We start from the raw sequence: 22,862 nt of genomic DNA on the forward strand, positions 1-22,862 counted from the left end.
TGAAAGTTTGATGAGCACCTTCCAAAATGAAGACAAGACAGTCTGGGGCCACTTGTTGCCGTTGGCTACATGCTCCTAATAGTGCTTTCACCCTCCTATACTGGCTCACCTGTCACGAGAAAAATATATCTAACTGAAGATTTTAAAGTATAATGGATATAACACACAGACAAATATTTGAGGTGGTGCTGTGATGATTTGGTACTATATGGGGCAGCACTAAATGACCTACCTGTAGTAAGTACCTAATAAATGCGTGTAGATCTGAATTCTATAGAAGTTTTTAGAACTTCCTCCAAGTCTCTAGGTCATGTCCCCTTCCCCTCCCAGGTTACTGCCTTTCTATTTCTAGCCCAGATTTTCCACATCTGGGAAGTTCTACCCCACATTCCTCCCGCTGGGGAATTCCCTTAGTTGTCTAGATGTTCAACCCTACTTGCAAGAGCTGTTGAAAACAAACCTCAAAATTAGGAACAGCAAGTCACTGTGATCTTCAGGAGAAACAAGAACACAGTCACTGCTGAGCAGAGTAGCTAGCTAAAGTCTGAGGACCATGCCCTCTTCTTTCCTACGTAAGCATTTCTTTGCTTCTCCCTCATCTGCCTAGGAACTGTCTTTCCTCCCCAGGCAGAGCTTGGGAATGGTCAGAACCAGCAGGGCAGGGGGATGGCATGGAAGGGCTTAGTGGGAGCTGTGCTCTTTGTGGAACCATGTCAGGGCCATGGGCAGGAACATCCTATTTGAAGCCCTGTCTTAAGAAGGTGAATCTTGGAAATAGTTCCCGGATGTCTGCTTGCTGACATGACTCTTCATCTCTCCTCAGAAAAAATTGCCTGCACTGTGCCCTCGGAGTGTGAGAAATATTGCGGCACCAAGGTTGGCTGTACCAACATGGCCTACCCGACCTTGGTGGTGGAGCTCATGCCCAATGGTGAGAGTTGTCCCTGCTGGCAGGGTCTTTCTTGGGAGGCTGATTGGGCTTGGGCTCTATCTACATAGCGGTCTGTGGGCCTTCTGGGGCAAAGCCGTTTCTGAGGCTGGGGTGCTAGTAGGGAAAGCCTCATTCCGGGCATCCTCAGTTTTTGAGCAGGTCTTGCCTTAGTAGGGAGGAGACATCTGGCTTGGTTGGGCTCCATGAGTCCTGGCACTTGTCCATCAGTCAGGCATGGAAAGGAGATGATCTGAAAACATGTTAGGGAAAAACACGACTTTTTCATGCTCATCTAGAAAGTCTTTCGATGCTCTCCAACAGACATTAACATGAGGCTTGAACTAAATGGAGTTTTACCTGGAGAATGAATTGACTTCCAGGCTGTTCCAAAGAAAAACATGGAGAGAAAGGCAAAGAGCAATTTTAGCTCTAGAATGAGGAAGTTCAAGGCAGTAGGTAGATTGGATACAAGGGGGTTTCTCATTATACAGAATGTGGTGTCCTAAGAAAGTGAATACTTAGAGTCCAGAATAGTTAGTTTTGGGGTAGACCTGTATGGTTTACTGTTCATCTTCATGTTGAAGAAAAATCTAATTCTGGCTTAAGGGATGGAAATCTCATTAGGTTAGTGGTCCCAGGAGACAAAAAATTCAAAGGTATGGATCAGGAAAATTTAGAATAAACATAAAATTTTATTACTGAAAGGAAACATGGAGATCATCTAGTCAAACCTGTTCATTTTACAGTTGGGGAAATTGAGGCCTACAGAGAGAAAGTGACTTTTCCAAGGCCACACAGTAACTCAGCGTCTGGCATGGTTAACTCAGCTGAAGACTAGAATTTAGGAATTTGGATTTTTTTTTTTTAAACCACAGACTGGATAGATGACCTTGGGCAAACCCTTTGCATTCAACTTCTATAAAAATGGGAGTAATAGTTAACTATTCCACTGAGCTGGGTTGCTTATTAATTAAGGTTGCAATTAACAAGAATCATGGCTCTTTTAGAGTTCTGGCTGGGATTCTGGCCTCTGTGGCGTGCTTATGCTATTTCCTTAGACTGGCAGATCCTGGGTGAGGACTGTAGCTCTGAATACTGTGCTAGAGTGGATTGTGCATGACAGAAAGCTGTGTGGCACATAGGACACCAAAATGCTGCTTTTGCATGTACCATTGTCGTTCCTCCCTTTTGGCTGGAATCTGGCTTCTGTAAACACCAGATTCCCCAATGACCTCTCCATGCTAGATCAAATAGATATTTTCCATTGGTCCCTCAGTAGCATTCAGCATTATTGATCACTCATCTTTTTTGAGTTATTCCCTTCTCTTGGATTCCATAACACTATCCTCTTCTGTTTGTCCTCCCCCCCGCCCCCTGCCCCCATCCTTTCCAGCTGTTCCTTTTTGTCTCATTTGCAGATTCAGCCTCCTTCACTCAGTCAGTAAATATTCCCCCACCAATCCATCACCAAATTCTGTCCATTTTACCTCCTAAGTATCTCGTATATTCATCTACCTCCTTCTCTTGTTATCTCCATCACTCTACTCTGATATACCGTTACTTGTTGCCTGGACTGCTCTAAAATTATGTTAAACAAATATTTGTTGTGTGAATAAATGAACGTGAGTCTGAGAAGAGTATCATACAGAGGGAAGAAAACTCTATCCCAGCTGAGCAATTAACTGGTAAAGTAACTCCGAGCGAATGGCAGAACTAAGATTTGAAGCCTTACCTACTAACTCCTTGAAATGGATCTTTGTTTTATTAATTGAAAAATGAGATAGTTGGATGAGATGGTCTTTATAACTCCTACTATAACTCCAATAGTCTGTAGTCTACATGATAGACACTCAAGTGGGACCATTAAAAAAAATGTCCCAACAAATGACAAAATAATCAGAATAGGCAACCTTTATTTTTCTTCTTGTGAGGCTGTAGATGAAAACACAGCTATAAAATTATTTACAGATACAATACCTAGAAGGTGACAGAACCATGTTCCAAAAAGATCTCAAGAAGCAGGAATGTTGACTCAAAGCTAACCAGCTGAAGTTTAGTAGAGATATATGTCAAGTTCTATTATACAGGGATAGTACAAGAAACTGAAGATGTTTAGCTTGGAGAAGAGAGAGTTCAAGAGAATATGAGTTGTCTTTGAATATGTGAAAGATGGAAAAGTGGATGAAGAGTAATACCGCTTCTGGTGGGTGGCTGAGGCTATCAACAGGCAGATATCTGCCTAGTTAGGACTGTCCAAGAGGGAGCAGGCTCCTGTTGCTGCAGGGTTTAGGCAGAAGAAAAGTTGTGGAAAGGATTTGTGTATCAGATGGGTGGTAGGCCTAGGTGACACCTAAGGTTACCTTTACTTCTGGGATTGTACTCTCAATAGTGGGCCCTCAGCATGGCCTGGCCTCCTAGCCTCAGTAGGGACAACCTCGTGCTCTCCTTGGTTAGTATTTCACAGAGATGTGAAACTATCACCACAGTCAATTTTAGACAATTTTCGTCATGCCCCAAAGAAATCTTGTACCCGTTAGCAATCACTCTATGTTTCATCCTAGCCACCCCACAGCCCTAGGCAACCACGAATCCACTTTTTGTTTCTATGGATTTGCTTAGTCTGGACATTTCATATAAATGGAATCATGTACAATATTTGTCCTTTTGTGTCTGGCTTCTTTCACTTAGCATAATGTTTTCAAGGTTCATCCATGTTGTAGGCATGTACTAGTATTTCATTCCTTTTTTAAAAGTGATATTCCACTGGATGGATATACCACATTTTGTTTATCCATTTATCAGTTGATGGACCCTGTGTTGTTTCTACTTTTTGGCTATTATAAATAATATTGTTATGAACACCCATGTACAGGTTTTTGTACAAACCTATGTTTTTATTTCTCTTGGGTAGATGCCTAAGAGTGGAATTGATGGGTCATATGTTAACTCTATGTTTAACTATTTGAGTAAATATTTACCACAGTGGTGGTACCATTTTACATTACTGCCAGCAATGTATGAGGGTTCCTATTTCTCCACATCATTACCCATGCTTGTTATTATCTGTCTTTTTAAAAATTATAGCCCCTCCAGGGGGTGCAAAGAAGTATTTTATTGTGATTTTGATTTGAATTTCCCTGATGCTTAACAACTTTTCATGTGATTATTAGCCACTTTATCTTCTTTGGAAAAGTGTCTATGTAGGTCCTTTGCCCATTTTAAATTAGGTTATTTGTCTTTTTATTATAGAGTTGTAGGAATTTTTTATATATTCTGTATAATAGACCCTTATTAGATATATGCAAATATTTTCTCCCATTCTATGGGCTGTCTTTTCACTTTCTTGAAACCTTGTCTTTTGAATCCTAGTTTAACTATTTCTTCATTATCATTAATCTTTTGAGTGAGAGACCTTGTAAAAGTCTGCTCAGATGGAAACACGTACACACACACACACACACACACACACAACACCATCACCACCACCACCATCACCGCCACCACCATCAATCACCCAACAGCAAAGCATTTACCTCATGTGTATTTTGTCCCTAGCTCTTTGTTGACTGCTGTGGGCTTACAATGTATTTTTAAGCTACAGTCCATTCCTTAAAGTTCTAATCTTTCTGGAGAGATAAATCAGAGAATATGGTGTGCTGTAAGAAGGCAAAAAACTTTCTAAGTCTTCACACTTTCCAAGCACAAAAGAGCTGAGGTTCTCCATGTACCACTCAGAACCTCCTTTTCTTTCAGGACTTCGAGGCCTGATGCTGTCAGTAATGTTGGCCTCTCTCATGAGCTCTCTGACCTCCATCTTCAACAGCGCCAGCACCCTCTTCACTATGGACATCTACACCAAGATCCGGAAGAGAGCATCTGAGAAAGAGCTCATGATTGCAGGAAGGTAAGTTCAGCTCCCCCTGTCATGCACCATAGAAAGCTTGAATGATCAGAGAGTTTCCCTCAAGCTGGGGAAGATTGGTACATGCTGGGTAGAATGGGAGTAACCTCTGTGGCAAGTTATATTTGCTTTCAGTGGCATTTAACTTTAAATTAGAGAGCATCAAACAATGTCCTTCTGAAGCAGGAAATGACATCAGAGATCATTGAATCTAACCTCAGTTTATCAATAAACAAGATGAGGCTTGTGCTGCCCAAATCAGGAAGCAGAGGCAGGACTGGAACCCACGGCCAACTGAGTCCTTGTCCAAGGCCCTTTATGCTGTCCCACGCTTTCTTTCTCAGCCCTCCACACTGCAGCTCTCCTCACTGGACTTCTTTTAGACCCAGGTGCCTCCAGTACCTTGACCCTTTGCTGTAACATTTTTCAGGACCATTGTGAGGATTTGGTGATATTACGCTTGTGAACATGCTTTGTAAAGTCTAAAATACCAGGCTATGTGCACGCTTGTAATGGGCACAACAGGATACTGAATGCAGTAAGCATTAATCCGTGGGTCAGGTGTGCCCATTATCCCGATTATCATGGAGCAGATGCTCTGGATAGAGGATTAGCAGAAGCTCTGCTGTGTCTCTCCATGGGGCTAAGGCAGGCCAACCTCCTCAGGGGAGGTGGAAAAAGTCCCTGGGATGTCTGTCAAGGGAAAGGTTCCCAGGGAATGCTGCCACCTCATAAATCTCATGAGCAAGATTAGGGCAAAGGAAGGAAAGGAAAATGGCAGGCCACTTTCAGGAGATGAGACACCTGGCACTCAGGGGAGTTCTGACCACTGGGCCAGAGTCCACCACTCTGCTTCACCGGAAGCAGCACAGTTACCCTGACTGGGTTTTCCTTAGGAAGAAGTTTACTGGTGTTTTTCTGCTATTTATAAGGCTCAAGATGCAACATGGGAAGAAAACCATTTTGTTGCTTTGCTCAGGGCTGGACCTCTTGGCCTGAGATTATGTTGGGGCTCATATATTTTTTGTGCATCCAATGACTGCTGCCCAGGGGTTTGTCCTTGTCCTAGATGAACTTACAGTTACATGAAACAATTCCAAACTTTGCTGTGGCACCTGTAAGAGCAATCAAGGGCTCAGAGAAGGGATAGATGAGTGCACCATGCAGTAGCTGAGGAAGGCTCCTGGGGGAGCAGCATCCAAAATGGCGGATAAGAGTTGGGTAAATGGGAGGCAGTGGGAAGGGCATTTTAGAGGGAGAAATATGTAAGTGAAAACACTGCCCCGCAAAGGTTAGCTTAAGACTCTTGCCTTAAATTCAGGTAGGAGAGATAAGAGAATCACAGCCTTCCTTCTATTTAAATCCAGAGGTTACAAGGAACCCTCCAATCTGTTCAGGACTTGAAGTGAAACTCAAAAGGAGGAAAGCTAGAGAATTCCCTGGTGGTCCAGTGGTTAGGACTCCGTGCTCTCGCTGCCAAGGGTGCAGGTTCAATCCCTGGTTGGGGAACTAAGATCTGCAAGCCACGTGGCGTGGCCAAAGGAAAAAAAAGGAGAGCTGGCTCCAAGGTCCATACCTCTGTTCCTATACTCCACTGCCTCTCAAAGTGGGATTCTCTCCTGGTAGTTACTGGGTCTACTTTACTATTGAAAATCAAGTGCATTTTACTTACAGGTGAAGAAGATTTTCCTGAAGAAGCAGAATACAGAAGAAAAGAGTCTCAGTGAATTTGCTAATTATTTTTCCTTGCTGTGGTCATATAAAACTTTATATCTATCTATCTATCTATATATTTTTATGTGTACATCTATATTTGCTAGTTATACACACACACACACACACACACACACACATATATATATATACACAGTGATATATATTTATTCATGTGGAGGCATTTATTGACACCCTATTGTGGGGGCTTTGATTTCAGGTTGTTCATGCTGGTGCTGATTGGCATCAGCATTGCCTGGGTCCCCATTGTGCAGTCAGCACAAAGTGGGCAGCTCTTTGATTACATCCAGTCCATCACCAGTTACTTGGGACCACCCATTGCAGCTGTCTTCCTGCTTGCTATTTTCTGCAAGAGAGTCAATGAGCAGGTAGGTATCATACATGTCTAGAAAAATCATTCTGGAACAGAAATTCCCATCTGGATTTGTATATTCTCTGGGAGGGATTCTGTTTCCCAGAGATCTTAAGCAGGAATGAATGTGCTGCTGAGGGTTTATATGGAAAAGCCTCCAGGGACCATGGGACTCTCCTGGTTTCACATTCTCTCGGACTTCCCTCTTCTCTTTGCTGCAGGTTCCAAATTAATTCCCAACTAATGATGTATGTTTTCCATCCACTCCTGGTGATTTTGACCCAACTGCATGGCTCTCCCTGGGAAGTTTGTAGCCCCTGGGTGAGCAGCTCCAGAGGAAGTTCTAGCACAGGCTACCTCCTTGGTTCGGCAGTGAGCTAGATTTTCCAGCCAGCACTTTTCAGGGCCCAGTGAAGGACTAAGTAGTGATACTCAAGCAGGATAGGGATGAGGGACTGTCAGGAATCTCACCTGTTGAGAGAGTTTGTGTGTGTGGATAATGGAAGACTCAGCTGGAAAGGCAGGTTAAGGTTAGACTAGGCACAGTCCCTTTGAAAGCCAGGCTGAAGAATTTGGGCCATCAGTGGGGCAACGTTGCAGATTTTGAAGCACCACGAAAAGAATGCCTTTGGATAAGGCTTCTGACTGGGATGTTGCTCAGTGTCTCTGTATCCAACCATCTCTATGCCTGGGAAGGATTGGGAAGGGGTAGGGGTGTTGACTATGTAGCTGACTGTCTGAAACAATATAAACAATGATGTATTTTTGGTTAGACAACCCCTTTCTCTCAATAGGACAGAGACAGATATATATCAGGGAAACACTTCACTGCAGTGACCCAGAGTTGAGGTGTGTGAATCACAACACGTGTCTCTCTTCCTTTGTCATTTGCCATTAGGAACATAGTCCAGATTTGCTGGGAACACAAAACTGGGTGCATGGATAAGTGGCCTTGAGAGATCAGAATTAAACCTGCAAGTGATCTTGGAAAGTTAGGGAAATTGGCACACATCTTGGAATACGTTTCAATAGGGATTGACAGAAACTGGTTCACTGGGAGATTTCTAATATTCAGGTAAGGAAAGTGTGGCTAGAAGCCCAACTGGGTATTGCAGTGGGCCACAAGCAGACTCAGTTCAGCAATGGACCAGAGCTTTCAAAAAGTAAGGCTAGGGACTTCCCTGGTGGTCCAGCGGTTAAGACTCCAAGCTCCCAATGCAGGGGGCCCAGGTTCGACCCCTGGTCAGTGAACTAGATCCCGCGTGCCGCAACTAAGACCCAGCACAGCCAAATAAATAAATATTAAAAACAAAAGTAAGGCTAAGAATTGGAATAGATTGTCATGGTTCTCAACTGGGGGTAATTTTTCCCTTTCCCAGGGGATATTTGGTGATGTCTTGGAACATTTTTTTTTTCGTATCTGTGAACATTTTAAAATTATATTTCATATTTTAAAATTTTGGTCAAACAGAAATTGCTTTGATACCCCAAATCCAGATTATTACCTACATTTCAAAATTCCTTAAGGAAAGGTTCAGTTTATCCTACTATTTTGATTTCCTTGGTAGGAGATATAGCTATATATCTTTATGTCCATGTCTATGACACTCTGAAAGGAATAAACACATTTTGTTAGCATTGTTCTCCTTTATTTGGCAGTTATTTATAACCACTCTTCAACTAACTTCAGAAGTATTCCAAGTTATTAAAGGGAGTGCTTTTTGGGTATGTAAACACCCAATAACTACTGTATTGGGAACATTTCTTTTAATGGTGCACTAAATTCATCTCTTTAATTAGGAAATGAGATGACTAATTTTCACATCATAAATGCAACATTCTCTTATTTCATTATTTTTTTAAAAAATTTATTTATTTAATTTATTTTTGGCTGTGTTGGGTCTTCATTGCTGCATGTGGGTTTTCTCTAGTTGCGGTGAGTGGGGGCTACTCTTTGTTGCGGTGCACAGGTTTCTCATTGTGGTGGCTTCTCTTGTTGCAGAGCATGGGCTCTAGGCACGAGGGCTTCAGTAGTTGTGGCTCGCAGGCTCAGTAGTTGTGGCTCGCAGGCTTTAGAGTGCAGGCTCAGTAGTTGTGGCGCATGGGTTTAGTTGCTCCGCGGCATGTGGGATCTTCCCGGACCAGGGCTTGAACACGTGTCCCCTGCATTGACAGGCAGATTCTTAACCACTGGGCTACCAGGGAAGCCCTTATTTCATTATTTTGGAACATTTTTTTCTTGGCCACGCCGTGCAGCTTGTGGGATTTTTAAAGTTCCCTGATCAGGGATCAAACTAGGGCCCTCTGCAGTGAGAGCATGGAATCCTAACCACTGCATGGCCAGGGAATTCCCATTTGGGAACACTTTTGATTGTTATGATTTGGAGAATGTTACTGGTATCTAGTGGGTAGAGACCAACATTCTACAATGCACAAGACACCCTCCTACCCCACTTCCCCCAACAAAAAATTATCCAGCCCAAATGTCACAGTGCTGAGGGTGAGAAGCCCTGGCCCAGAGTCTCTGGAGAGTAGCACACAGAGACTGCAAAGTGATTCTCAGGACTCATCTTGCACTCTGTTTGCTGAGGGGTGACCAAGTCTTGAGGAAAATTTCAAAGGATCCCAGATTTTTCTTTTTTTCTTTTTAATAAATTTTAAGCTACACTAACTTTTTTTTTTTTTTACTTTTAATTAATTAATTTATTTAGGCTGTTGTTGCGTTTTAGTTGCAGCACGCGGGATCTTCGTTGCGGCACGCAAACTTGTAATTGCGGCATGCATGTGGGATCTAGTTCCCCCACTAGGGATCGAACCCAGTCCCCCTGCATTGGGAGCGTGGATTCCCACCCACTGGACTGCCAAGGAAGTCCCCCAGATTTTTCAAGAGCCTCTTGAGAATAGAGACTAAAGGAATAAGAGCAGACTAATTGCCAAAAGAAAAGGAAAACCTAAGCGAGTTTTATCAATACTATTCACACAAACTAAAATTAAGAAATAAATTTTTTACTGAAAAAGTGTATGAGGGACAAACGAGACCTCTTTTTCTTCTTCCTTATTCATTTATTCATCCAGCAGACACTTCCAGATGCCAGCATAGGGCTAGGCATTAGCAACACGCAGGGAATGAATCCTGGTTCCTTCTCTGAGCAAGCTCCCAGTTCAGATGGGGAGACAGGAGCGAATGCATGATTACATGGCAGTGTGGTCGGTGCTGGTGTGGAGGTGTGTCCACAGTGCTGCAGCCACAGCAAGGAGGATGCACCCACCCAGTTCTGTCTAGGCAGAAGGAGAGGAGACCTTCCAGCTAGGGCAAGGTTCCCAGGAAGGGATGAACCTGTGCCCTCCTAGGTAGAGAGAATGACCTGTGCAAAGAGACAGGACATGAACATACATGACACGTTTAAAGAATAGCTGGTAATTTAGCACACCTGTAATATACAGTGTCGGGGTACAGATGGCTAGCAAAGGAGCTGTTCAGACCAACACTTGACAAAATCACGAAGCCTCCTTTTGGCCACCCTTCTATGTGCTCACTCTGCTTTGTCATTGGTCCTCTTAAAATATGACCTGTAGACTCAGACCTTGTCCTCTAGGTGAGAACTGACTGAAAGGAAGGAAAGAAGGAAGGAAAGGAGGGAGGAAGGAAGAGAGGGAGGGAGGGAGGAAAGAAAGGGTTTTTTTAAAAACCTGAAAAATTGTCCCCCAATGTTACTAGTCTCTTAAGGGCTTTCCATAATTCTAATATGTAAACCCAAAATTTAATGTAAAAACACACAGTATAATTTTATGTTCTCAAATTAAAAACAGTGACTTTGGATCTATAAAAGGGGGTGATGGAAAATTCCTTTCTCCTCTGTCCCCAAAAGACCCAATTTCTTTTTCCATGTCTTCAAGGAATACAAATTACTTCACAAGTAATTGGTGTACATCTGAATGTGCCTAAATCTGGAGGCTGATGGTAAAAGTAGCTGCAGGTAGAGAAATTCAAATTATTTTTAAAGTTAAAGGGAATTAAGGCCTTAGGTTGCTATTCTAACCAGTTATTAGACACTTTACTCCATTATCTTGGGAATCCTTGTTTTATGACTTACGTAAAATCACATTACTGAAACGTGGTAAACGCAACCACTGAAGGCCTGATGTAACATTCCTAGCCGTATTCTGAACTCCACTGTTTCCGTTTTAGATAGCCTGGAGCTCTCATTTCTCTCACTGTTATTCTTTTGCCTCTGTCCCCACAGTGAATGTGCAGCTGTTTTCTGTATACAGTGTTTCTTAACCCTGGTTTTTCTTTCACAGGGAGCCTTTTGGGGACTGATCATTGGATTTGTGATTGGGGTGTCCCGTATGATTGCTGAGTTTGCCTATGGAACTGGGAGCTGCATGGAGCCCAGCAACTGTCCCACAATTATCTGTGGTGTACACTACTTGTACTTTGCCATCATCCTCTTTGTCATTTCTCTCATCATCATCCTGGCTGTCTCCCTCTTCACCAAGCCCATTCCAGATGTGCATGTGAGTATCCATCTGGGAGACCTGTCCTGCCCTGGTTTCATGTTCATGCTGCAACACCCATCTTGGTTGCCTTTGGCTCAATCAGACGTCACCAACTCACATGACTAAAATAGGCCATCCTTGCTTTTGGTGTCATGTAGAAGGATACAGGACAGAAAACATGGTTTCCCAGTAGAGCAGTGTTAAGAGTGTGTCTTCAGCAGGAGTCCTCACAGCAGGCCTCATTTCACTCCAGAGGCTATTCTCTGGATCCTGCTCCCCAAGTGACAGCTCGGTACAAGGGAATGAGATCACATGGGCAGGCACAGGGGTCACCCTGGCTTGGATGCTTATGCCCCAGATAGCAACACATATTTCTTGTAACAATCTCCTGGTCATAGCTTCCAGGGGTCCCAGCAAGGGACATACCTGGTTATAAAAATCACCACGTTGAGGGAAATCTGAAGTATGATTTACCCTTTATTTTTTCCCAATTAAGCCTCCAAACAGTTGCCCATAGAATTTAAGAAATTTCAAATAGTATCAAAGTCTAATTGATTCAAGACTTTAAAAATCGCAAGTACTCTTCTTTAACTCTAGATGTCACCCTTGGTTTAGGGTATGTTCGCAGCCCTCCCAATGCAGATGAAGATTACCAATTATGGGTCATTTTTACCATAAGCAATATAGTCTGATAACCCAGCACAGGTGACATTCTATCCTTTTCAGTTTTCCAAGGAACAGAGCTAGAGAGTTAACCCAAGATCACATTTGTCTGTAGAGAAAGAGAAAGGGTTTTGTTTATCCCTTTCTGGTGCGTGGACAAATACAGGGCTTACGGAATCCCTGAGAGACCTTCAGTCTCACTGCCAAATTTTCAAAACTGTGACCAACCTTAATATCAAACAAATATTGCTTTTATAGCAGCAGAACCGCCATCATGGTTAGTGGCCAAATCTGTCACAGGCTCACTTTATGTTGTATTAATTGCTTCTTGATGTCTCAGTTTTTGAAAGTATTGTTTGTAGCCCCAAACACATTTAATTCCATGCTTCCTCTTGAAGTAAAGTAGTTTCTGGTTTTATGTCAATAGAAACTGCACCTCCAGCTGTTCCCTGTTCTAAATGGCTTATGAGTCTACAATTCTCCCCCCAAAATATAGTACAGAAAACCTGATCTTACACTGCTGGTCTAGATAAATGGGTGTCTAGCCTTGTTTCCCAGCACAGGTGCTAAATGGAACAAATTCACTTATCATATGTAACAAGAGATCATTCATTCAAAACATTTCTATGTTCAAGGCAGTCTCATAGCCTCTGAATATGCACATAGCATAGGGGCTGGTGTGCACGTGTGTAAGATTTATATCCACATTCCCAGCATATTTAGAGATAGTGCTGTGGATGGGAACTGTTATCTGTGTTCTTGATGGTATTGAGAGCCACATTCCTTTTCCTTTCTTGACGTACCTCTCTTTGTTCTCTCAACTTCTTGGCCCAAGACACTGTTTGGATCTTTCTGCTAACCTGTTCTGCTTTCTCCACAGCTCTACCGCCTGTGCTGGAGCCTGCGTAACAGCAAAGAGGAGCGTATTGACCTGGATGCAGAAGAGGAGGACATTCAAGAAACCTCAGAGGAGACCATTGAAACAGGTGATTTGTGGCTCAGAGCCTATTCCTAAGCCCTAAAGAGTTACTCCTCCAACAGCAAGACCACCTTACTGAAGCCTTCACTAAGTGCCTCATCAAAGCTCAGATCTTTCTACTAGAGGGGAGTGAGGAGTGGGGTGTGGGGTGAGATGGATAAGTGGGTTTTGAGTAGTTTACTCAAGGTCTGGTCAAGGGGAGGAAGGGGATACCAAATCATCCCAGCTCTTCAGTCCCTGGTTTTTAGTGCTCAGTGAATAAGCGTGGGTGAGATACATGCCACCCTGACTTGATTTGGGGCTTGGCTAGGGACAAGGGAAGGCTCAGGACTCTTCCGACATAGCCTGTGAGCTGAAAGAAGTTGGAACCAAAGCTATGGTCAGTTCTAGTGATATCAGGGGGATGGGATAGAGGCTCGTAGGGTCTTGTGTCTTACCGGCTTACCACATCATATTTAAAAAATCAAATTTCCCTGGAAGTCCAGTAAGATAATTCTTAGGCAATGCCAAGAGACTTATCCTGATCATAGAGCAATGCTTTCCTCAACTTCTATGTTGCAGCTTTTCCTCCCTAGATGGGAGGGGTGCACACATGGAGGATGGTTGTGGTGATGTGCAGTGTGCAGAAGTGTGGTAGCACAAGGTCATATGTGTTTTACCTGGTACTGGGCTGGAGGTCTCATCACTCCATCTGAAGGGGAGCATGGATGCTGCACAACAAGGTCTGAATCTGGCCATCAGGAAACTCATAGAACTAGCTCTGGAAAGGGCCCTAGAGATTGTTTGGTCTTATCACCTCATTTTACAGACGTGGATATTGAGGCCCAGGAAAGGAGAGGCTTTGCCTATGGTCCCAGCTCTGATGTAGTCTGCTCTGAGATCTCTAAAGACCTCTCAGTTCTGAAATGTAACCCTGCAAGTGCTGGAAGGAACCTAGAGCCATAGGCAGCTGACCATGGTATTGAAAAAGGCTGCCCCTTCCTGCTTCCTTGGGACAGGCAGGTGTGAACATGCCCCCTACTTCTCCCACCCCTCAAAATGTCTCCACATTGAGTGAGAATATCAGATTTGAAAGGAACATGGATGAGGCATATTTTGCATGTTTTAATGTGGAAGAAGAGATTAGCTCTGCACCACAGGGAAGGCTTAAGACAGATGGGTGGAAAGAACTCTTCCAATTTAACTTGAAGTATGGAGGCAGGATAGTGCAGAAACTGTGTGGTATTTGGATTTGGGGAGAACTGAGGTTGAATCCTGAATTCTCTACTTACTACCCTGGGCAAGAGATTCCATTTTTCTAAAGGTCAAGTTCCTCACAAAAGTATTCTAAATGATAGGCTACACTTCATAGCATAATCCTCCACTATAAGCATAATCCTCCACTATAAGAATTGGCTATAGTTATCACCGTCATTACTGATACTTAAGGAAGAGTTTTCTAACTGTGTTTGTCTGGAAAGGGGTGGGCAGCAAGTATGCATCTAACAGGGATGCCATAGAGGAGACTCCTACACTGACTAGAGAACTGGCTTAGTGACTTCTGAGGTTCCTGGCAGCACTTGAATTCTGTTGTTTCTTGAACTCATGGTGAAATCAGACTGAACACTCTGCCCTATTAAAGTTCAAAAAATGAAGATCTCTTGAGGGCTTTTGCAGGCAATAGGTGTGACCCTCAACATTCTCTGAGAAATGGCAGCATGAGGAAACTTGCAGCTGCATCATCATCATCCCCATATCATCACCACCAGCACCATTGTCATCATGACTGATATTGATATGATCATAACATTTTAATTATGAATACTTTAGTCTAGTGATACATTTTAGCACTGCATCATACTTATAAGGCATATAATGCAAGTGTAAGTCTTCCAATTTTACAGATGAGGAAAATGAGACATAAAGACTTTCTCAAGGCAACCCAACTTTTTATTGACCCAGATAACCAGGCATTTCTCACTTGGGCTGGTTAGTGAGCCCAACTCCTTGCTAATCCCTCCCCATTCTCCTATTTTGGTAGAGTTTACTGAAATGGAGGGGTACAAGGAGGTTTGTCTATCTTTTTTATGTGTGTGAGAGAAAAGAGAGGGAATGGAAGGAGACTAACACTTCCTAACCCCTACTACACACTGGGCACTCTCTCAGGAAATCTTATTAATGAAGAAGGTGTTATTTATCCAACTTTATGTATACTTGAATATGAGAGGTGAATTAAGAAGGCCATAAAGTGGATTGACATATATACACTAATATGTATAAAATGGATAACTAATAAGAACCTGCTGTATAAAAAAATAAATAAAATAAAATTCAAAAAAGCAAAAAAAAGAAGGCCATAAAGCTGGGTTTTGGCTCCAGTTCTGACACATGTATGTGCTTGACCACTGAGGTTCTTTCCAATTCAGTAAGTCTGTGATTCTTAGAACTGGGAGAGTGGAGAGCAGTGGTCCCTGACCATGGTGCTGAAAACACAGTGGGCTTGATTTTGTATCTAGTGAGTCACAAACCTGAGATTCTAACCCAGGTCTGCCTACCTCTAATGCCACACCTGGGCTCAGCAGACAGAATTAGTTCCCTTGGTGGGCATCCACTTTGAATGGCAAGGTCAGTTGAATGGTTCGACACAGCAGTATCAGATCTTAAGCCCTGGAAGTGTTGATCACTGCTGCCTTGTATCAGGGACTATTCAGACCAATCCTTATCACATGGCTGGATCTGTTGTGAAGCCTTGGAGTTTCCAGGTGTAGCCAGTGCACTCCTGAGTCATGCCAATCTCATTGCTTTTCAGTGATGTAGCAAACAGACATGAGTTTCTGTGTTTGGGAGGTGGGTTTTCCATGTTCTTCATACGTCACAGTCCCCAGCCAATTGTTAACATTTCTCTCTCATAAACTATTATTTCCTGTTTGATTCTGACTGTTCTAAATTAAAATGTATTTACATTGGGCCCAACAGAGATAAAACGTAGGCAAGCTGATCATAAGGATGTAGAATCCATCTATTAACATCATCTTATAATTATGTTTATACAAACATAAATTTGTACCATTTTCATTCTTGCAAACAAGAAAACTGGGAAATGTCTGCAAAATGGCAGATGTTTCATGGAATGGCATCTCCCCTGGAAACCTTTTCTGGTGCCTCCTGCTTCTGTATCCAACAATCCTTTTATGCTTTGCCCTTGAAACAGAAGTTCCTGAGGAGAAAAAAGGATGCTTCAGGCGGGCCTATGACCTGTTTTGTGGTCTGGACCAGCAGAAGGGTCCCAAAATGACAAAAGAAGAGGAGGCAGCCATGAAGCTGAAGATGACAGACACCTCGGAGAAGCCTTTGTGGAGGACGATAGTGAACATCAATGGCATTATCCTGCTGACCGTGGCCGTTTTCTGTCATGGGTATTTTGCCTGAGTCCTGCCTTCTGCTGCAGGCTGTGCTTGTGAAGGCTGGGATCTTTATTCTGTCTCCTTTTAATCCCGTTCTGCAGTGTTGAAGGGACACCAGCTAGTTGTAAAGTTTGCCCAGTTGATAAATGTGTACATTTGTAATTACAGGCTAGCTAGAGAAAAATTGCTGTTTTGCTGTTAACTTGTATTTGAGACCAGTGTGATACAATCATCTGTACATATCGGAGCTGCAGAAGGAAATTCCACTCAGTCTGATGTCTAGGAAAAGGCAGTCTGGTGTCTAGGAAAAGGCAGACTAAGAAACAGAAGCCCATGATGTCTGATGCAAGTTTGTCTCAGGTAGATTCAGCACGTCAACATTGTTTGTGACCCTTGAATATTATGTTAAGAGTTGTGGTCTCCCTGGTTCCTACCACTTTCCCTATCTAACTTCCCCCTTCATTTTTTTTTTAAAAGAAAAATCTCCCCCGCCTCATGATATCCCAGTCAAGGTTTTCCTGGCACAGGAAAGATCAATCTGATAAACTGATGAACACGTTGAAGCTGAGGATGTGAACTTGATGGGGTCCCTGTCCTGGGTGTTTGCTCTTTGAAGGAGGGGCCTGGACATGGCAGTACTAACACCAAAGGGAGGGACCTAGGCTCCAGCCTCAGGCCAGCGGGGAGAGCAGATAATTCCGAGTCAAGGGGATTTTCTGGTTTTCTTAAAAGTGTCCATTGTCAGTTCTTTGTGTTGAGATTTCATTCATTTTAGCATTTCCTGTGCCTGGACTCTCTTAACCACTCAGTAATGTTTGTGGACTGAATGAATGATGTGGGTATTTGTTAATAAATGCTTGCTTTATTTTTGGTTAACCTTATGGCTGCACAGAGTACACACTCTGGTGACTATAATGAATTGGGGTGCATTTTTCAGAGGCTCCTCTTCCTCATGGTGCTGATATTGACATACAGGCTTAGTAACTGACTCAGTGTCACAAAATAGAGCACATATGCCTCTTGGGGGCATCTGTCATCTCAAAGCAGCTGCACTCTCCTGAAACACTGAAACTTTTAGCCAGAGATCCTCCTCCCTGTGAGTTCATGTGACCACAGCTCTTCTTTTCTTAAGTGTCTTGATTGGTGGTCATCCATTGACCAAGTTTGGGGTGGGTGGTCTCTGTTCCAGGTGGTAGCACTCAACACTTTTATTTCTTGTTTTACCTGTTTCCTAGGGAGAAATGTTTTAAATTAAAATTAAATTTAATTAATTTATTTCTTTTAGTTCCACCTGTGGAATCTTAATCATATTGTAATATAATCCTGTGGAAGTCATGATATTAGTATTGACTGATTTCAGGCTAGCTTAGAAAAGAGCTGAGAGTGGTTCCTTGGGTATAAAAATGGTTCAACAGGTAAAGAATGGCTTCTTCTTGTGAAAGGAAAAGAAAACATTTGATGTGCCCTCATACTCCCCTTAAGCTAGGCAGAAAACAAGGAAAAGTGGAGAATTTCACATGGCTAGTATTACTCAGAGTACTCAGTTTTGTGGGGAGTTTGTGATATTTTTGAGCTTTGAGAGGATAAAGGGAGAGGATTGAAAGCTAGTGGATGGAGCATCATAAAGTATCTAGATTGTCCTAGATTCTGTTTCTGACCTTGTCAATGATTCACTATATATATTGTGGTAAATTATTTTGTCTCAACTCTGTATTTTTCTCTTTGAAAAATGGGGACCTTGGTGCTCATAGCATCTACCTACCTCCTCTGGGTGTGACGAGGTCACTTTGAAAAGAGGATGAGCAATACATACATGAAAGATGCCAAGCAGATGTAATATTAAGCTGCATTTAGTCCTGTACATTAAAATTTATTACTTTGGTAAAAAATAAAAACATTAAAAAACCATAACATCCTGATTTCCTGTTTTCTAGAGATTCTAGACAAATACTGAGCTTGTCTGTGGTGAGCATTTGTTGGTACAAGATATGGATTAGGAAGCAGGATCCAGGACAGTTGAGAATAGAATCTAACAACTTGAACAGTTTAACAACAAGTAGCAAAGTTTGAAGATGATTTCCACTTGAAAACCACTAGTAAACATGAGGTGAGTAACTACCTTCAATGCACAATGTCCCATTAGAACAGACTGAACCACTTGGGTAACCAGGGCCCAGTAAGTGATAAACTATACTAGAATAATTTCAGGGATGCAGGAAAGAGCTATTCGTTTTCTCAGATGGAAGGTGTGTGTTATGGTGCAGAGTGATTGCTCATTAATGCTAGTTTTTAGAACTGAAAAACCAGGCACTGTCAGGAATAAAGCTTCTTTAAGTATGGATGACCATTTTAAAAGGAATCTTTCAAAATGAGAAGATAAAGCTCCTTGTCTGCAGAGTGACGTTGGTCCTGGGGCCTTTGACATACCTGGGAGCATTTCTTACTTCCATATAACTGAGTCAGGCATTGGTGTATACGTGAAAAAATTTCTACCTCTGAAACTCACTAGAACCCACTTTTTCCTAGTACTGAAATCACCATTTCCTAAAAGATATGCTACAGCTTGTTCTGCTTCACGAAGGCAAACCTTGGGAGAAAAACATGTGTGTACTTAGTTGCAGGAGAGAGATTTTTTTAACATTACCCCAAACTCAGCCCGAAGAGTACTCCTTCTAAACTCCAAGTTGGATTTCGGTGAACCAAGTTGTTTGAATGAGATGCCGTTGCATTGATGGGTTGGTGGGGATGGAATTAGGGAGATGTGGGTGAGGTTAATGGGGCAGCATTATTTGACTAGCTCTGGAGGATTCAGGTGAGTGTTATTCAGTCCCCGAGGTCCACATTGCATCCCTGACCCAGCCAGCTTTTTCTGTCAGAGGAGCTTCTGCTCTTCTATGAGGGCTCTTCCAAGACTCCCAGGACATGGATAATGATGCTTTCTGGTTCTAGGGCACCCCTAGCTTGAGAGAAGTTGGTCCTTGAGTGGACCTGCATTCCTAGATCACACTCAAAGGCCAAATTGTCAAACTAAACACTAGATATTTCAGATTGGAGAAAATTCAAATTAGAATGCTGGTGCTTCGCTTTATTTTCTGATAGTCCAGGAGTCAAGGTGCCTGAGTCCTGGGAGCAGCAGATGCTTTCTCATTAACTCTTTGTTGAAAACCTCTGTGATCCAGCCACCCAAAGGCGCTGCCCCACCTGCCTTCCCTCACCCTCAGGTCCTATATGTTTAGTTCGTAATTCTATTTCCTTTTGCTGCATGACATCCACTTTAGATTATTTTTTCCACAGGAACCCATGACTTGGAAATCCATAAGATGCATAATTAACTTTACCTGTGCTATAAGCTTAATTGTGTTCTCTTCTCCCACGCATTCATTTGTTAAAGTCTAACCCCTCCAGTACCTCAGAATGTGACTGTATTTGGATATAGGCTCCCTAAAACGGTAATTAAGTTAAAATGAGATTACTAGGGTGGGACCTAATCCAATATGACTGATGTTTTTATAAGAGGAGATCAGGATGCAGGTACACACAGAGGGAAGACCATGGGGAGACACAGGTAGAAGACTGCCCATCTATAAGCCAAGGAGAGGCCTCAGAAGAAACCAGCCCTGCTGACACCTTGGTCTTGGACTTCCAGCCTGCAGAACTGTGAGAAAATAAATTTGTGCTGTTTAAGCCACCCAGTCTGTGGTACTTCGTTATGGCAGCCCTAGCAAACTAATATAATCTGTAAGGGGATTAGATCCTGTTCTGCATTTTCTTAGATTCTGTATTTGTCAGTTTGATAGGCATTTATCACAGAGTCAAGTATATTAACTATATTTTCCTATTTTCTATACTTTGATGCTCTGGCATTTGGAGGCCTTGCAGACTGGGGAGAGATGGCAAAGTGCTTGTTCCGGATCACATCTGTCATAAACTGACCAACCAATCATGTCTATACACCAGTCACCTCCTTATCTAACTCTCACACACCAAGGCAATATTTCCTCTGTCCTAAATCATCCCAGGGCCAGGTACTGGGCAATTAGAGACCACCTCAATAGCCCAAAGTGCACCAGAATTACTCAAACCGGCCAATCCTAAGTTGTTTACCTGCCCTGCCTTGCCTTTCCTGCAGAAACCCCAGTAAAGTCTGTGGCCTAGGCCTTCCTCTTGCTCCTTTCTGCCTTCTGACTGACAGTGGTGCTTCCCCCTGTGGCCCTGCATGGCATGCAGTGCCCTCCTCTTTGGGATCTGTGACTATAATAAACTTCTGCCTTTCAAGCCTGGTTCTCTTCTCTTGTGGCTGCACCGACTTCACCATACCATACCCTACACCTACATTATTAGAACAGACCCACTTCTCATAGCTGTCTCAAAGGTCTATAGGGCACCATCAGACAGACTCTTGATCAGGAATTGCATTTCCATTTCCTTACAAGACTATCTGTCTTCTTCTCAACCTTCCTTCTTCTTAACCCTCCTTTATTCTTCACCCTCTCTTCTTCTCTCTCTGTCTCCATTCTTGTCTCCTCAATAGTCATTCACCTGGTCCAGCCATCTTGCAGACTCCATTTTTTTCTACTCAGTGAACCCAACACCACTTTTCATCACTTTCTGACCCCTCTTGAAGCCAGGAACACACCTATGGCCCCACAAAGCTAGGTTGGTTCAACTTGCTTCAGCAAGGGAGACAATCAAGCAGAAGTGCAGCTTCTCACCAAATAGAGGAAGAGATAGAGTTACCAGGGGATTTGGAGGAAGTGTGGAGTTTAGGGAAAATTTAGGTGAGACTGTGTTTGGCTCAAAGTAAAACAGAGAGAGTGTGTAAAGGGGTTAATATACAGGCTGGTCTAAGAAACAGATCCAGGGTTCCTGTTATCTTGGAAATTCAAAGTTAAATGTGGAATATTATGTCTGAAGGCCCCTATCTGAAGCTCTGTGCCTGGGTTGGAAAGTGAGGCTGTTTCTCTGTTAGTGACCTGTGTGACTCAGAGCCATCAGGCAAGAGTGAACTATTTCATTCTCACTGATATCATTTCAAATAGCCAAGCTTCTCAGTCTATGATTTTAGAGAACAAGTTTTCACACCATGTCCACGATGTTAGTTAGCACAAGCTGTTTTTACAGGCTTACATTCCTTGTCTCTCATTCTCACACCACAACTCTGACTGCTCCAGGGCCAGGGTCCTGACTTCTGAGTTCCAGTTTGTTAATATTGTACTATACTATCTACCCAAAGATATCGAAAAGGGAAATTTAACTTGTTGAAACAGAATACTTGGAAGATGGGCTAAATAGCAGAATGGACAGAACTGACCTTAGTGGATGGAAATATGAAGCCCATGAATTATCCTAAAACGTACTAAAAAGAGGTAAAGTGATAGAAACTGTGAAATAAAATTCAGAAGACATGGACCCAGGAAGGCCAACATTCATCTCTTTGACGTTCCAGAAAGAGAGTAGGCAGAACATGAAGTGAGGAAGTAATACAAAAAATAGCAAGCAGTTGGTAGGTAGACTATTCAAAGGATTCCCGCGAATCAACGAGGAAAAGATAGCAGGAAACTATTAGGGAAAAAAGGACAAAGAATTTAAAAAGTCTTCAAAGAAAACGAAATCAGGAAGAGATCATAAAAACGATGATGTCTGCAATACGGTGGAGTAGGCCACTCCAAACTCTCATCCTCCAATAGAAACATTGAAAAATGAGCAGAATGGGGACATATGTATATGTATAACTGATTCACTTTGTTATAAAGCAGTAACTAACACACCATTGTAAAGCAATTATATTCCAGTAAAGATGTTTAAAAAAAAAGAAAGAAAAATGAGCAGAAACTGTCAGAACCAATTTTGTGAGAATTATGGAAAATGATTTATAAAAGTTTATAGCGACCAAACAAGCATGGAATCAAGAAAAAGTCACTACAAAATGGTAGGAAGATTTTGTGGCAATCTTACTGCCCTTGCCTTACCCTCTCGCTGTGTGGTGGCAGTTTTAAAGCAGCACCAGTCATAAATTGGCACCAGTTTTAAAGTAGGGGTAGCTCATGTCCCCAGTGTGGAACCATTTCCCTAGCTCCAGAGGGAGCAGAGCAGACCACATTCACAAATTATTGTGTATGCCTCTTCTAACCTGTCTGGGAGGCTACCTGAAGGACTGACACTAGGTACAGCTCTGTTTTACCTAACTCTGAACTCAGACTGGAAAATCTTGAAAACACTGCAAGCCAAACTTGCAAAGACTCTTGTGTTGTCAAAACACAACAGACTGCCTAAGGCAAAATCTGGGGAAAGTGTCTCTGGGAAATTAAGACATCCAAAAACAACTGTATATAATGGGGAATTTAGAAAGCCATATTTATGACCAGGGTAAGACACATGCTTAGAAAAGACCTGAGAAGACCCTAAGCTTTCACCTTGGT

General features: G+C 42.6%; 1 protein-coding gene across 2 annotated transcripts in view; it reads left to right on the forward strand.

Moving 5' to 3' along the window:
* Positions 1 to 16,468, forward strand: part of SLC5A1 (solute carrier family 5 member 1) — a gene marked incomplete at both ends in the record, with an annotated part of 51,696 nt that extends 35,228 nt beyond the window's left edge. The window contains 6 exons of one of the 2 annotated variants that reach the window (XM_082668234.1): positions 824 to 931; positions 4,685 to 4,835; positions 6,766 to 6,934; positions 11,221 to 11,436; positions 12,962 to 13,067; positions 16,251 to 16,468. In XM_082668234.1, the coding sequence (XP_082524360.1) occupies positions 824 to 931; positions 4,685 to 4,835; positions 6,766 to 6,934; positions 11,221 to 11,436; positions 12,962 to 13,067; positions 16,251 to 16,468 (968 nt within the window). The remainder of the gene's footprint in view (positions 1 to 823; positions 932 to 4,684; positions 4,836 to 6,765; positions 6,935 to 11,220; positions 11,437 to 12,961; positions 13,068 to 16,250) is intronic. The other variant, XM_082668235.1, reaches the window with a different exon arrangement.
* Between the last annotated feature and the right edge of the window lie 6,394 nt (positions 16,469 to 22,862).

Source organism: Grampus griseus (genome assembly GCF_964374135.1).
Source record: "Grampus griseus genome assembly, chromosome: 12".
In the NCBI taxonomy this organism is placed as follows: domain Eukaryota; kingdom Metazoa; phylum Chordata; class Mammalia; order Artiodactyla; family Delphinidae; genus Grampus; species Grampus griseus.